This window comes from Fragaria vesca, linkage group LG3 (assembly GCF_000184155.1).
Source record: "Fragaria vesca subsp. vesca linkage group LG3, FraVesHawaii_1.0, whole genome shotgun sequence".
Classification (NCBI taxonomy): Eukaryota; Viridiplantae; Streptophyta; class Magnoliopsida; order Rosales; family Rosaceae; genus Fragaria; species Fragaria vesca.
This window is the reverse complement of record NC_020493.1, coordinates 19,646,713-19,662,683: the sequence shown is the minus strand read 5'-3', so window position 1 is coordinate 19,662,683 and position 15,971 is coordinate 19,646,713. Positions and strand designations below refer to the sequence as shown.

The following is a 15,971-nucleotide window of genomic DNA, read 5'->3' as shown; positions in this document are numbered from 1 at the left end:
ATGGAGAATGGCTCCCTCTCCCACACTGATGAATACCATATCGTATCATCATCTGATTCCAGAAGAAGACACGGTGGTTGGATCACTTTTCCCTTCATCATCGGTCTCTCTCTCTCCCCAGCAGTAATCGCACCTTTTAACTTAGTGTCTGAAGTGATATACGTACATATAGTCATATATTGTTGATCTGTTTTAACTCATGCAAGTTCAAAACTTTTGCGGTAAAGTAATTCTATCACAACATGCATTTGCTTTCAACATAGTTATACATATATACGCGCGGCTGATTAATATGTACGTACGTATAACTTGATATGTTCTATATTGATCGAGCAGGGGCTACATTAGGCTTGACACTTGCGGTGGGAGGATGGCTCTCAAATTTGATAGTATTTCTGATTCAAGAATTCAATGAAAAGAGCATCGATGCTGCTCAGATTGCAAACGTGGTTGACGGTTCTTCTAGCTTTTTCCCAGTCCTTGGAGCTATCATAGCCGACTCTTTCTTCGGTCCTTTCCTGGTCATCTCCATATCTTCCTGCATTTCCTTGCTGGTAATAAAATAGTGGATCAGTCTGTTAGAGTGTTGTTCTTAAATTTTATCCATAGGTCGGTTCTCAGTTTTGTTGCAAGCTCTCGTGCCGGTTCTTTTAAACGCCGTATTGGCAAGACATGCATATATAAATATAGGGCGTTTGCTATTAACACATCTGCTTTCTGTATTTATACACCATTTCAAATGTCTTATTCAGTAAATTAGGGGTGTAAATAGAGAATAATTGTGTGTTAATAGCACCACCCTAAATATATATCGTATTACTTATTTGTTAAGTGTCGTATATAATTTTTTTTACCGCAGTACTTGTATTTGAATTTACAGGGTATTGTTCTTCTAATATTAACGGTAACATTTGATTCGTTGAAGCCTCAACCTTGTGTTATGGGATCAGAAATATGCCAATCAACCTCATTTTGGCAATACACAATCTTGTATACGGGTGTAACTTTGGCATCACTTGGCATTGGAGGTACACGTTTTACCCTAGCAACATTCGGAGCAAATCAATTCGATAATCCTAAACATCAAGCAACTTTCTTTAACTGGTTCTTCATTAGCATATACTCTACCTCAACGTTGGCTATAACCGTCATCGTGTACATGGAGGACAATTTGGGTTTTAAATGGGGTTTTGGCCTAGCTGTCGCTGCCAACGTTATTGGCATGGTCATTTTCTTATCTGGAACCCGATACTACCGTCATAGTAAGCCTCAGGGGAGTCCATTTGCCGGTCTAACTCGTGTCGTTGTTGCTACTACTCGAAAATGGAATCTCCAGCTCTCATCTGAAAGCAAAGATTATTGTTACTATGGGGAAGAGGGAGAGACAAACGGGGTCGCTACAACACCTAGCGGGAGCTTCAGGTATAGGATGCTCCAATTGGGAATATGATCATATATATTTATGCTCAAATTGGGAATTCGTACCATAGTTAAACAACAGAGCCTATTCGGTTAAACTCCAGAGCCTATTCAACGCACCTGGGTGCGCAGCGCACCCAGATGCCAAAGAGCGCGTGCAAACAACGCGATGTTAAGTCGGCTGGTCCTCGTTTTAGTCGTTTCTCATCCTTTCTCCTCTCTCTCTCTCTCTCTGTCATGAATCATGATACTCATCTTCCTCTCTCTCGTCTTCCTTGTGGCTGAGACCTCATTCTGAATCCGTAAACAAGTTCAAAATCAGGACATGAAGGAGAGGCTGTGCTTGGAGGTGGAGCGGCTGGGGCTCAAGATGGTGAGGCTTGGAAGCCATAGCGGTGGTGCCTAATTCATGGGTCGGCCAATTCTGTTGCTCCTCCGGTTTCGTACACCATATCAAGTCCCTCAAATTCAACCCCGCCACTCTAAGCCTTCTTCTTCGAGCTGCGGCGAGAGTGGCGAAGGCGTTGGCTGCTATAAACCGACACCAATTTGGACCAGTCGAAGCCGACGTCAAGCCGAGTAACAAAATGTAAGTTTGACTGAGTTTAACTGGAGGGCAGAGTAGTCTTATACCATTGTAGGGTAAAGACGCACAAACTAGGAGGAACAAGGAGATGAAAGGGGTTTCTGAGCCAGAATATCATATCGAAAAAGAGGTGAGATGAGAGAATAGAGACAACCCGGGTTGAAACCCAGGAACACAACTGCATATGGTGAATTGAAGTTTGGATCGGAGATCCGTCTTTTGCAACTTATATCACTGGACTTCTGGTATGACTCTTACATATCTGTTGTTGATGGGTTTGAGTTTGTTGTGATTGATTCTGGTATTGCTTTTACGATTCTTGAATATTTGGATTGATTGATGTCATTCATTCAATTTTAGCAGGTCGATGTGGGTTCTTGGATTTGTTCAATTTGGAATAGGAATTGTGGATTGTTTTTTTGTTGTTGATGGGTTTGAGTTTGTGGTGATTGATTGTGTGCAGTTTTACTTACTTTATAAATATACGATTGAATTTAGGGACTGAAGTTGTTCAAGATGAGAGATGAAAGTTTTTATTTCTCATGGGGTAGTAACAAATGTCCTGCATAATGCAACTCTGGATAGTCTATATCGTACCAGGGGGTCTAGGGGTCATAGGATGGCAATTTTGCATTTAAATTTAGATGTACCAGGGGGTTTAGGGGTCATAAAATTCTACGTTTACCTGCATAATGCAAGTAGTATTTTTCACAATGGTGAATTCCAAATCCCGACTTGTATACTGTGTGTGCATCATGAATCTTTCAAGTGCTGGACAAGCTCTAATTTACAAGTAAATTGATGATTAAGTGATGGATTCTACCATGTGCTGATTTTTAAATGATGGATTCTAATTATAATTTGAGGTCATGTTTGGGCTAAGAATTCGAGTTTGGCTTACTTAGGTTGGGATGACAAGTAGTTGTAATTAGATTCTGGAATCGAGGCAATACCTGGTTGAAATGGTAGGATATTCTTTCAACTGAACTATTGAAATCTTTGTAAGTTGACAGTGTGCTCGTCATTCAAATAGTCTTCTAATCCATTTCTTTGAACTGAAAAAGTATGATATATAATTGGAGAGATAGGCAGGTAGGAGATCAAACAAAGTTCATTAGGTAATGCTTATGCCTGATTAGGATTAGAGGGGTATTAGAGTTTGAGGTTCAGGAATTCTGAAGTGAGAGAAAGGGAAATGTACAGGGGTTCTGTCGATAGTGAAAGAAAGGGGAATGTATCTTCTCACTTGTGTGATATGAGGCAAATATGATCTCAAATCATGAAGACAAATACAAAAGCAAATCACCGTAGCACAGTTGGACAAGGATGGGTTTTATTTTTTTTTAGAGCTGGATGATAGTGCTTTTTGGAGAAGCAACTGCTTTCTCCATCCCTTTTGTGTAAACCTAGCTAAAAAGCAGAAATGCATTTGCAATTGTATAAGGGATAGAAAGGAAAATGCTTTTCAAAAATTGATCATACCTTAGATCACAGTTGTTTGGCATCTCTTCCCTGATGACACATTTTATATAGCTAGCCTGATTCAAGATGCTTCTAGCTGCTACAACATTAATGGTAACCAATTCTTTGAACAACTGTCATATAAAGCCCCCATTTTGTTGCCTCTCTTGAAAAGAATTCTGAGGTTCAATGTCCTAATATTTTGTAGTAAATTAGTAATGATGTCATACTTTTAGATCATAAATTATGAGACAATCATAAGCCACAATTATTTCATTTTTGCAGAGCTATCAAACTATTGATACGATCTGCAAATTGGAGGACGGAGGCAAGGGAGCTTGGAATCATTGCCAAACGAAGAAACATTTACAGAACTGTTGTTGGTTTTTGCCATTACTAGAAATTTGGGATGAAACTTTTGCCTAAGTATATAAAGTCTTCTGTTCACCATTTTCAAGTTCAAAAGGTGGAATCAAGTCTATCTCATTGTCATCTTTCTCCATTAATTTATAATCTTTGATCACATAGATGTGACTTTCATGTCAAAACTGGAAATATTGGTTTAGTGCTTTACTACTGCCATGCATGGTTTAATGCATATTGTGGTATTGTACTCTCTCATATAACAGAGGCTTTATATAGTGTCTAAAATTCTTTTTCACCTTAAATCATGACTCTTGCTGACTGGGGCTGATCCAGGAATCGCAACCAGGTGGGACTTGGATTTTTAGTAGAAAAAGAAATTTGACGGTGCTAGATCAATTTATAGATTGAAAAGAAAGATAAACCTATTTTTTCCTATGAAATAGGGTGTGACCGGAACAATAAAATACGGCTAGGGTTGCAAAATCACAAACTTCCAGTAATATTTAGTTCCTAGAAAAATCGGTCAACCGTAATTATGGTTAGCCACTTCTAAGGGGAGCGTAACCACCGGAGGGTCAACTTAACAATACTTTTTCATGAGTTCATAAATCTCACATATACGAGCTCTAGTTTCGAAAACAGGAAAAATTAGGGTTTCGCACGATGCCGGTTCATCGCGTTTCATGTAAAAAATAAGGTCCAAATAAGGTTGACTGACTCGATGGGGGGCATAACGAATCCGAAACGGGGTGGATTTTTTTCCATGGACGTATTTAATTTCCGTGACCATATCTAACGGTGAAATTTTGTTTTCACATATTTATGACCTCGGATCGCCATGTGCTTACTGAAGATGTATAACTTGATTAGTAGGTTCTATATAAGCCGTACATCATTATGAACCAACTATACGTAGAAAGCAAAAATTTTAAAAATCCTGTGAAATACGATGTGACCGTAACAGTAAAATGCGGCTAGGGTTGAAAAATCACAAACTTCGGGTTACGTTTAGTTCTTGGTAAAATCGGTCAACCGTTTTTTCCTTAGCTGTATTTAAGTGTGCTGATCATATCAGACAGTTGAATTTTAATTTTGTGAAATTTAGCCATCGGAATCACTACATACCTACTAATGTGGTATAATTTGTTTAGTAGGTTGTATTCCCATGTACATTTTTGTGAACCAATTATACGGAGGAAGCAATATTTTCAAAAATCTTGTAAATAAGATGTGATCTGTATGGTGAAATACAACTATGGTTGAAAAATCACATATTTTCGATAACGTTTGGTCCGTGATAGAAGCGGTCAACCCTATTTATGCTTGTACTTTCATATGGAGAGCCCTATCGTCGAGAGTTGAACGTTCCTAAATTTTTACATGGGTGGTTACATATCATCAATGTGACAGTTTTGTGTGTGAATGAATCAACCAAACTAGGTCATATAAGGGTATGTAAGAGCGTTTTCGTGTAATAAATGACGTCGGTTTAAGGTTGACCGCGTTGATCAAGAGCCAAACGTTATCGAAAACAAGTGAATTTTTTTCCATAGTCGTATTTAAGTACGTTGAGCATATCAAACGGTTGAATTTTTATTTTGTGAAATTTAGCCATTTGAACCATAACGTGTATATTAATGTAGTATAACTTGTTTCATAAATTATATGCAAGTGTACATCTTTGTGGACCAACAATACTGAAAAAGCAATATTTTCAAAAATCTTGTGAAATAGGATGTGATATGTATGGTGAAATACAACTATGGTTGAAAAATCACATATTTTTGGTAACGTTTGGTCCCCGATAGAAGCGGTTAACTCTATTTACGCTTATGTTTTCCTATGGGGAGCCCTATTGTTGGGAGGTGAACGCGCCTAAATTTTTACATAGATAGTTACATCCCATCAATGCGAGAGTTTTGTGTGTGGAAAAATCAATCAAACTAGGTAATGTAGGGGTATATAAGAGCGTTTTGGTGTAATTAGTGACGTCGGTTTAAGGTTGACCGCGTCGACCGAGAGCCAAACATTATCGAAAACAAGTGAATTTTTTTCTGTAGTCGTATTTAAATACGTTGAGCATATCAAACGGTTGAATTTTGGTTTTGTGAAATTTAGCCATTGGAACCACCACGTGACTACTAATGTGGTATGATTTGTTTAGTTAGTTATATGCAAGTGTACATCTTTATAAACCAACTATACAGAGGAAGCAATATTTTCAAAAATCTTGTGAAATAAGATGTGATCGGTATGGTGAAATACAACTATGATTGAAAAATTACATATTTCCGGTAATGTTTGGTCCCCGATAGAAGCGGTCAACCCTATTTACGCTTATGTTTCCCTATAAAGAGCCCTATCGTCGGGAGGTGAACGTTTTTAAATTTTTACATGGGTGGTTACATATCATCAATGTGAGAGTTTTGTGTGTGGAAGGTCATATAAGGGTAGGTAAGAGCGTTTTCGTGTAATAAGTGACGTTGGTTTAAGGTTGATCGCGTCGATCGAGAGCCAAATGTTATCAAAAACATGTGAATTTTTTTCCATAGCCGTATTTAAGTACGATGATCATATCAAACGGTTGAATTTTTATTTTGTGAAATTTAGCCATTAGAACCACAATGTGCCTACTAATATGGTATAACTTGTTTAGTATGTTATATACAGGTGTACATTTTTGTGAACCAACTATACGGAGGAAGAAATATTTTCAAAAATCTTGTGAAATAGGAAGTGATCTGTTTGGTAAAATACAGCTATGGTTGAAAAATCACATATTTTTGGTAATGTTTGGTCCCCGATAGAGACGGTCAACCTTATTTACGCTATGCTTCCGTATGGAGAGCCCTATCGTCGGGAGGTGAACGTCCTTAAATTTTTACATAGATGGTTATATATCATCAATGTGACAGTTTTGTATGTAGAAGAATCAACCAAACTAGGTTATGTAGGGGTAGGTAAGAGCGTTTTCTTGTAATAAGTGACATTGGTTTAATGTTAACCGCGTCGATCGAGAGCCAAACGTTATTGAAAAATGGTGAATTTTTTTCATAGCCGTATTTAAGTACGCTGATCATATCAGACGGTAGAATTTTTATTTTGTGAAATTTAGCTATTGGAACCACAACATGCCTACTAATGTGGTATAACTTGTTTAGTAGGTTATATGCAAGTTTAAATTTTTGTGAACCAACTATATGAAAGAAGCAATATTTTCCAAAATCTTGTGAAATAGGATGTGATCTGTAAGGTAAAATATAGCTACGGTTGAAAAATCACATATTTCCGGTAAGGTTTGGTCCTTGATAGAAACGGTCAATCATATTTACACTATGCTTTCATATGGAGAGCCCTATCGTCGGGAGGAGAACGTTCCTAAATTTTTATATGGGTGGTTACATATCATCAATGTGAGAGTTTTTTGTGTGGAAGAATCAACCAAACTAAGTCATGTAGGGGTAGGTAAGAGCGTTTTTGTGTAATAAGTGACGTTAGTTTAAGGTTGACCGCGTGGATCGAGAGACAAACGTTATCGAAAAAAGGTGAATTTTTTTCTTTTGCCGTATTTAAGTACTCTGATCATATCAGACAGTTGAATTTTAATTTTGTGAAATTTAGCCATTGAAACCACAACGTGCCTACTAATGTGGTATAACTTGTTTAGTAGGTTATATGCAAGTGTACATTTTTGTGAACCAACTATACAGAGGAAGCAATATTTTCAAAAATATTGTGAAATAAGATGTGATCTGTATGGTAAAATACAACTATGGTTGAAAAACCATATATTTCCGGTAACGTTTGGTCCCCGATAGAAGCGGTCAACCCTATTTACGCTATGCTTCTTTATGGAGAGCCCTATCGCTGGGAGGTGAACGTCCCTAAATTTTTACATGGGTGGTTACAATTCATCAATGTGAGAGTTTTTTGTGTGGAAGAATCAACCAAACTAGGTCATGTAGGGGTAGGTAAGAACGTTTTTGTGTAATAAGTGACGTTAGTTTAAGGTTGACCGCGTCGATCGAGAGACAAACGTTATTGAAAAAAGGTGAATTTTTTTCCTTTGCCGTATTTAAGTATGCTGATCATATCAGATGGTTGAATTTTAATTTTGTGAAATTTAGCCATTAGAATCACAACGTGCCTACTAATGTGGTATAATTTGTTTATTAGGTTATATGTAAGTGTACATTTTTGTGAACGAACTATACGGAGGAATCTATATTTTCAAAAATCGGATGTCATCGGTATGGTGAAATACGGCTATGGTTGAAAAATCATATATTTTTGATAACATATGGTCCCCGATAGAAGCGGTCAACCCTATTTACGTTTATACTTTTCTACGGGGAGCCCTATAGTCGGGAGGTGAACGCTCCAAAATTTTTACATAGATGGTTACATCCCAACAATGTGAGAGTTTTGTGTGTGGAAGAGTCAACCAAACTAGGTCATGTAGGAGTATGTAAGAGTGTTTTCGTGTAATAAGTGACGTTGGTTTAAGGTTGACCGCGTTGATCGAGAGCCAAATGTTATCGAAAACAAGTGAATTTTTTTCCATAGCCGTATTTAAGTACGCTGATCATATCTGGCAGTTGAATTTTCATTTTATTAAATTTAGGCATTAGAACCACAACGTGGCTACTAATATGGTATAACTTGTTTATTTTGTTAATTGCAAGTGTACATCTTTGTGAACCAACTATATGGAGGAAACAATATTTTTAAAAATCTTGTGAAATAGGACATGATCGTTATGGTGAAATACGGCTATGGTTGAAAAATCACATATTTCCGGTAATGTTTGGTCCCCGATAAAACAGTCAACCCTATTTTTGGTATGCTTTCCTACGGGGAGCTCTATCGTTGGTAGGTGAACGTCCCTGAATTTTTACATAGATGGTTACATCCCATCAATGTGAGAGTTTTGTGAGTGTAAGAATCAACCAAACTAGGTTATATAGGGGTAGGTAAAAGAGCTTTCGTGTAAAAGTGACATTGGTTTAAAGTTGACCGCGTAGATCGAGAGCCAAATGTTATTGAAAACAAGTGAATTTTTTTCCCTAGCCATATTTAAGTACGCTTATCATATCAGACGGTTGAATTTTCATTTTGTAAAATTTAGCCATTGGGACCACAACGTGGTATAACTTGTTTAACAAGTTATATGCAAGTGTACATATTTGTGAACAAACTATACGGAGGAAGCAATATTTTCAAAAATATTATGAAATAGGATGTGATAGTTACGGTGAAATACGGCTATGGTTGAAAAATCACATATTATAGGTAACGTTTGATCCCCGATAGAAGCAATCAACCCTATTTACGCCTATGTTTTCCTATGGGGAGCCCTATCGTCAGGAGATGAACGTCCCTAAATTTTTACATGGGTGGTTACATCTTATCAATGTGAGAGTTTTGTATGTGAAAGAATCCACCAAACTATGTCACATAGGGGTAGATAAGAGAGTTTTTGTATAATAAGTGACGTTGGATTAAGGTTGACCGAGTGGATTGAGACCCAAACGTTATCGAAAACAAGTGAATTTATTTTCATACCCATATTTAAATACATTAATCATATCATATGGTCAAGTTTTAATTCTTTTAATTTTCGTCATTAGAACCACAACGTGCTTACTAAAGTGGTATAACTTGTTTAGTAGATTTTATGCAAGTGTAGATCTTCGTGAAACAACTATATCTTGCAAATACAATTTTAAATAATCGTCCGTAGGATCTAATATGTATAGTGAAATACGAGTATGGTAGGAAATTCACATATGTTCGATAATGTTTGGACCCCGATTAAGGTGGTTAACTCTATTAACGCTTATTATTCCTTATGGGGATCCCTATCGTCGGGAGGTTTAATTTCACAAATTTTTACATGGGCAGCTGCATCTCATCTCATGTGTGTGAGGAAGAATAGGCCAAAATAAGTCAATAAGGGTGGGTAAGAGTGTTTTCGTGTAATAAGTGACGTTGGTTGAAGGTTGACTGCGTGGATCGTGACCTAAATTTTATCGAAAACATATGAATTTTTTTCCATAACTGTATTTGAATACACTGATCATATCAAACGGTCAAGTTTGAAGTTTTTTAATTTGTCATTGGAACCACATCGTGCCTACTAAAGTTATATAACTTGTTTAATAGGTTTTATGCAAGTGTAGATCTTTGTGAAACAACTATATCTTGCAAATCGAATTTATAAAATTGTCCATAGGATGTGATGGGTATAGTAAAATACGGGTACGGTAGAAAATTCATATATATCTGATAACATTTGGACCCCGATCAAAACAGTCAGGAAAATACAGTTACATGTTAAGTTCACATAGTGAAATACGGGTTTAATATCATTGCAGCTCTAGAGAACCAAAGTTAATGCATCAACATTGCAGATCAAATTCAAAGCATCAGATAGCACAGATACAATTTCTTGAACATATACTTGAATTCAATTACTAAAGATTAAAGTCATAGTAATTCCCAACCATATAAGCGGTAGTTTAAACTTTTTCATTCCATGTACTCGTATATCAGAACTTTTTCGTCACCATGAATGCAACATCCTAACATCTTAACAATGTTTCTGTGTTGGAGTTCATTCACGAGTCTCAGTTCATTCATAACTCCAACTCTCCTTGATTTGAATTCTTTGAAAGCCTTTTCACAGCTACTTCTTGTCCAGTCACCAATTTTCCCTGCATGGATAAACCACAGTAGAGAAAATGTCTCAGAAGGAGGAACAACTCTCAAAATTTCTGAAGATATTCTAGAGCCAGCAACAACTGCTTGGTGAATCTTTTTATTACCTGCTCAACAATTCAGATCCGAAATGCACTAAGAACATAACCAACACAAAACAAGGGACTACCAGACCATATCTGATTTTTCTATAACATTTGCATTCAGAACACACCTACACTACCATAATTTAGTAGACAAAAAGCTTACAGGAAGAGAGAAAGATCCAAATTTCTCCAATAGTGATTGTATGGATCCACCAGGTACATATTCCAACAGCATAGTCAAAGTTTCATCCTCCCTCTCGGTTCCCAAACATCTCTAAGAAACCAAAACCAACCAAGTATAGGGTCAGAAATGTGGAACACTTCAAGTCATTGAAATTAGAATAGATGCAAGAAATTCTCACTCACAACAATTTTCGGATGAGAAAGGTTTTCTAAAAGCCTCACTTCTTCTTGAAGCACCTTTGTATTAGACTACATGCCATCAAAACCGCAACTTAGTAAATCGAAACCATATACGTCAAAGAATTGATATGACAAACTGCAGAACCAAAACTTTCATGACTGAAAAGTCTGACATTAGTTAGCAAAAAACTCCAACACCAACACCAACACCTAAAAGAAAGAACACAACTAAAAGTAGATAATATTGGACAATGAATACTTGCAAAACAAAATGAAGAAAAAGCTCTGCTAAATTTCATTCTTGATTTCTGGGCTCCTTCCAATTTAATCGAACAACATTTCTTTGCAAATAACTGGACCCTTATGGAAACTATTCCTTTTAAACAGGGAGGCTTTAGCTTTAGCTTTAATGGATGAAATGATAAAATTTGAACCAGGATCCATCATCAGTTACCACTCAATATTCAAAGCAAACTCCAAATGCAGAGAAATGAACTGTACATGAAATAGAATCCCTAGATTTAAAGACCAGTAAAAATAATCTTAAAGCAAATCAAACGAATGAGAAGTTAATAAGTAGTGCATAACTACACATCGAAGAAAGTATGCTGACCCTTAATTTCATCAAAGCCTGATCCTAACCCTTTCAGACGCCGATCTCCTCACGTTCAGGATTCGGTCCTTGAGATTCCAGTCGAAGGCTACAGAGTCATATCTTCGTCTTCCGGAATTGGAACACAACGGGCCGTCTTCTGCAATCTAAGCACGACGAAATAAGAGGTTGCGATGTGGCTCTCTTCCATAGAAAAAGACGATCGCTTCCGTCGTCGATGATGGGCGAAACCATAAAGTTGAGTTTCTGAGGAGCGATCACATCCACTTACTTACCCTAGCCCCATCACTCGCCTACCCAACAGACCGCAAACGCCCAACTAACGGCCGAAGTCCACGTGCTCAAACGGACGGTGGAGATGTCGGGTGCGCCGCGCACCCGGGTGCGCTCTATAATTTTCGGGAGGCCCTTACCTGAGAATGACTATATAGATAAACTAACAGTGCTCTCTTTGTATGCAGTTTCCTTAACCGTGCAGCACAGAAAGTTGAAGGAGACGTCAAACCAGATGGGACAATTGCAAAGCCATGGAAACTATGCACAGTTCAACAAGTAGAAGATTTCAAGACCCTTGTAAGAATAATGCCATTATGGTCGACAAGCATATTCTTAGGCACCCCAATAGGAATCCAAGGCAGCTTGACTGTCTTGCAGGCTCTAACCATGGACGGTCACCTAGGCCCTCATTTTCAAATACCAGCTGGGTCTGTTATGGTCGTCCTTCTACTATCCAATATCATCTTTCTCGCCCTCATTGATAGAGTACTATGTCCGATGTGGCAGAAGTTAACCGGCCATTTTCCAACACCCCTCCAACGTATCGGATTAGGGCATGTGCTAAAGGTGTTGGCCATGGCGGTTTCAGCTCTGGTGGAGTCTAAAAGGCTCAAAATTTCCCAAGACCATCCTGGTGCAACTACTGTCCCTATGTTGGCAATGTGGCTCTTCCCACAATTGGCTTTGGCAGGCATTGGAGAGGCATTCCATTTTCCAGGACAAGTCACGTTGTATTACCAAGAATTTCCTTCGTCGCTGAAAAGCACAGCAACAGTGATGATCTCGTTGGTCATTGGGATTTCATTTTATTTAGGAACAGGTTTGATTAAAATGGTTCAGAGGGTTACAAGATGGCTACCAGACAACATAAACGATGGGAAGCTAGAGAATGTGTACTGGATGCTAGTTATAATTGGAGTGGTAAACTTTGGTTATTATTTAGTGTGTGCCAGGTTGTACAGGTATCAAAATGTGAAGGATACAAATGATAGTTCGGATGGTTAGTTGGATTCTAAGAAGATGTGAGTTTTCTTTTTCTTTGAAGAACAGAAGTGATCGATGTTTGTATTTCCTCAAAAAGAAGAAGTGATGTTTGTTGTTTTAATTAAAGGGGTTTACTCTGAATAAGAAAAAAAAATTAAAAAAATTGAGTTATGGGAAATTCTTGTGTCCAAACTAGTATGTGTTTTCGTGGATGTCCGCTGGAAATCGTGAAGCTCACATCACCAAAATCTCACCTACAAACATGAAACACAAGCGTTAGAGAGAGAAGACTGGGGTTGGCAGTCTTCCACTCTCCGACGCCCAAGTCAAACACATATGAGAGAAAGGGAAATGGAAGAAGATGGTAGTGGTGGTTTACCATTAATGTGTGGAGATGCTAATATTTATAGATATAGGATTGGGTAGGGGTCGTCAAAAAGCCCGGCCGGGCTATTCAAAAAAATCAAAGCCCACGGGCCCGGGCCGTGCCTTTTATATGGGCCGAGCTGGGCCTTTTATACATATATATATATATATATATTTAATAAAATTTTATCAAATTAAACAAAAACTAATAAAAAATTTAAGATTTGTTAATGACAGAACTAAATGTAATAAAAAAAATCAACATAAAAGATGACTTAATATATTAATTAGTTCACATATTTAACTAATAACTCCATAAAAAATATGAATAAAACAATTGAAAAGGCTTTAGGGCAGGCTTTTTAGGGCCAGGAAGGGCCGGGCGGGCTTTGATGGGCATGTAACGGGTCGGGCCGAAGCTTTGAACCCTCCGTCCTAGCCCGGCCTCATGCCTTATGAGCCGGGCCGAGATGGGCTTTTCTATGGGCCGGACCGGACTTTGGCCCTTAAGGCCGACAGGCCGCCCGCGGGCCAAATGACCCCTAGGATTGGGCATGTCACCCTACAATTATCGTAATGCCCCTACTGGAGAGTTTGGACTCTTGGGCTATCATATGTATTGGGCCATATTTAAGCATATTTTAAGTGTCGTGGTTTAGCTTTCCATTAGTTCATGTCATGTTTCAGCATTTTCATAATTTCATTAGTTCATGCCATGTTTCGGCATTTTCATTCATTCGTGCCATGATTCGGTATTTCCATTCATGGCAGTATACAAAGAGTGATGATGGCAGTACCATGTCATAGTAATGAGAGATCATGATGGTACCAAGACGAAGCAATAGATGATCATGGCGGTACCATAAAGTATTTATGCGTAACTTTCCCAACAGTCACACGTCGATGAGATCTTGTGTTTTTATGTGTACAATGTACTTGTAACTGAAGTTGTTACAAGTGTGTATTTAGCACATTGTGCAAGAATTGTATATATGTTGAGTGTTGGGGACTACTCAGCTCGGTTGGGTTGATAGGTGCCAGGGAGTGCTTGCTTTGGTTGGGTTTATGAATATGAAACTCAGTGTTATTATTATTTTATTTTATTTTTTTATCGTTGGAGAATTAATCATGGATACATGTTACCGTTATGTACATCGAGCCCAATTTACCAATGAAAGTAGGCTACATGTCCCTCAAACTAACAGCGTAATTACCGTTATGCACGTATATCAGGTCAAGGATGGAATTTGATGTACCAAAGTTTATATTCTCGAACATAATGTACTAAATTTCTAGTAGCCCAAAGTTCATTTACACTTACCAAAATTTTCCAAAATTGTTTCAAGGTCTGCTCATGGTACCGATGTGGATCTCGTGTCACTAGCTAGGAAACGGAAGTCTCGCCTCTTTCCTTCTCGAACTTGTCAAATTAATCAACACGTCAAAAGGTAGCCCCGGGTGTACCGGGATTCGCCACTCTGATGTTTAAGTCAATATAGATGTGACGTAGGCAAAAATAGGAAAAAGAGGGTTTTTGGACTTACCTCATAAGGAACCTTGTGCCTATTTATATAGGCTTGTGTAGGGAGGGGTTCCTCCTCACTTTCAATGTGGGAGGTTCCATTCCTTCATTTCTGGGTTTCGACCCTTTTTCTCGAGCATTGTCTTTGACCCTCTATTGACGCCTGGTGAATGTATTGCCTTTAGGCAGTCAATGGGTGGCGTTGGCTGCCCTGGGTGGTGGCTTTGAGGCTTAGGCGGGCCATGGGTTGCTTGGTATGAAGCCGGTTTTGGGATTCCCAGTCTACAAAAATAATTTATACATCCATAGGAAGATCATTCCTTTATATTGTCTAATATAAGAGGTATGTGAAAGAAAATATAATCAAAATAATGATGAGAAAAATAAGATATTCATCTATGTATGTTACTATTTCACCAGACATGTCACCTTTATTGTTTTCTTCTTCTTTTGTGAATAAAGGACTAGTGTGGCTTCCCTCAAACCCATGCATTAATGAAATAGCCGAATACATGGGGACATGAAACTAAACCCCTTATTACAATAAACTTCTAAAATAAGTCCTAAAAAAAATCAAAAATCTCTACAAAGTACATGTGTTCTAACAAGCACCAACTCGTAAAATGTACTGCATGCTCTATTAACGACTCCGTGACACATGGATAACATAAGGAAACAATCACTTCCTTTATTGTTAGAAACAGAGACTACTGCGGTCAAGGTATATTAACAAAATGTTACATTTAAATTTGGTAGCCGGTTCTTGTTTTAGTGGTAGAAAAGTTGTGTCTAATGACAATACTGTCTCAACTCTCAACCGCTACCACTGTAAAAGAGAAATGTTGCACAAGAGAATTAACTAAATATCATAACTACATTTGCATCAACTTCATAACACGTGTTGCTAATTAATGCTATAGGGACACAATATTTGGAGTTTAAAGTAGAATAGAAGGATTCACATGATATTATACTAAACTATATTTGGAGCAGTATAAACTAAAAGGTCTCAGATTACCTTTTATACTACTCTGACTTCAAATATAGTTTGGTATATATATATATATATATACTACCCCTTCCATTGAGAGACTCCCTTATTTTTGGTCCTACGTTTTTAGGGTAGTAGGGCATTACACCACTTCCTTAATTGTAATTTTTACTATCTCCACCGTTCATATCTTAAGTCTATATGAGTAGATCGCCTCT

The 15,971-nt window shown here is 37.8% G+C and overlaps 1 protein-coding gene across 1 annotated transcript; it reads left to right on the top strand.

Annotated features, from left to right (window-relative positions):
- Positions 1–12,895, top strand: LOC101293675 (nitrate excretion transporter 1-like). The gene is made up of 4 exons (XM_004295945.1): positions 1–103; positions 337–554; positions 881–1,422; positions 12,076–12,895. Exons 1-4 carry the CDS (start codon positions 1–3, stop codon positions 12,893–12,895), a joined length of 1,683 nt encoding a protein of 560 aa, XP_004295993.1.
- Positions 12,896–15,971: the final 3,076 nt, after the last annotated feature.

Bases quoted from the DNA above. Each gene is read 5' to 3' on its own strand.
- LOC101293675 (XM_004295945.1), top strand. From the start codon at position 1: ATGGAGAATGGCTCCCTCTCCCACACTGATGAATACCATATCGTATCA. The intron at 555-880 runs GTAATAAAATAG...TTGAATTTACAG, and splicing joins CTTCCTGCATTTCCTTGCTG to GGTATTGTTCTTCTAATATT. The intron at 1,423-12,075 runs GTATAGGATGCT...CTTTGTATGCAG, and splicing joins ACACCTAGCGGGAGCTTCAG to TTTCCTTAACCGTGCAGCAC.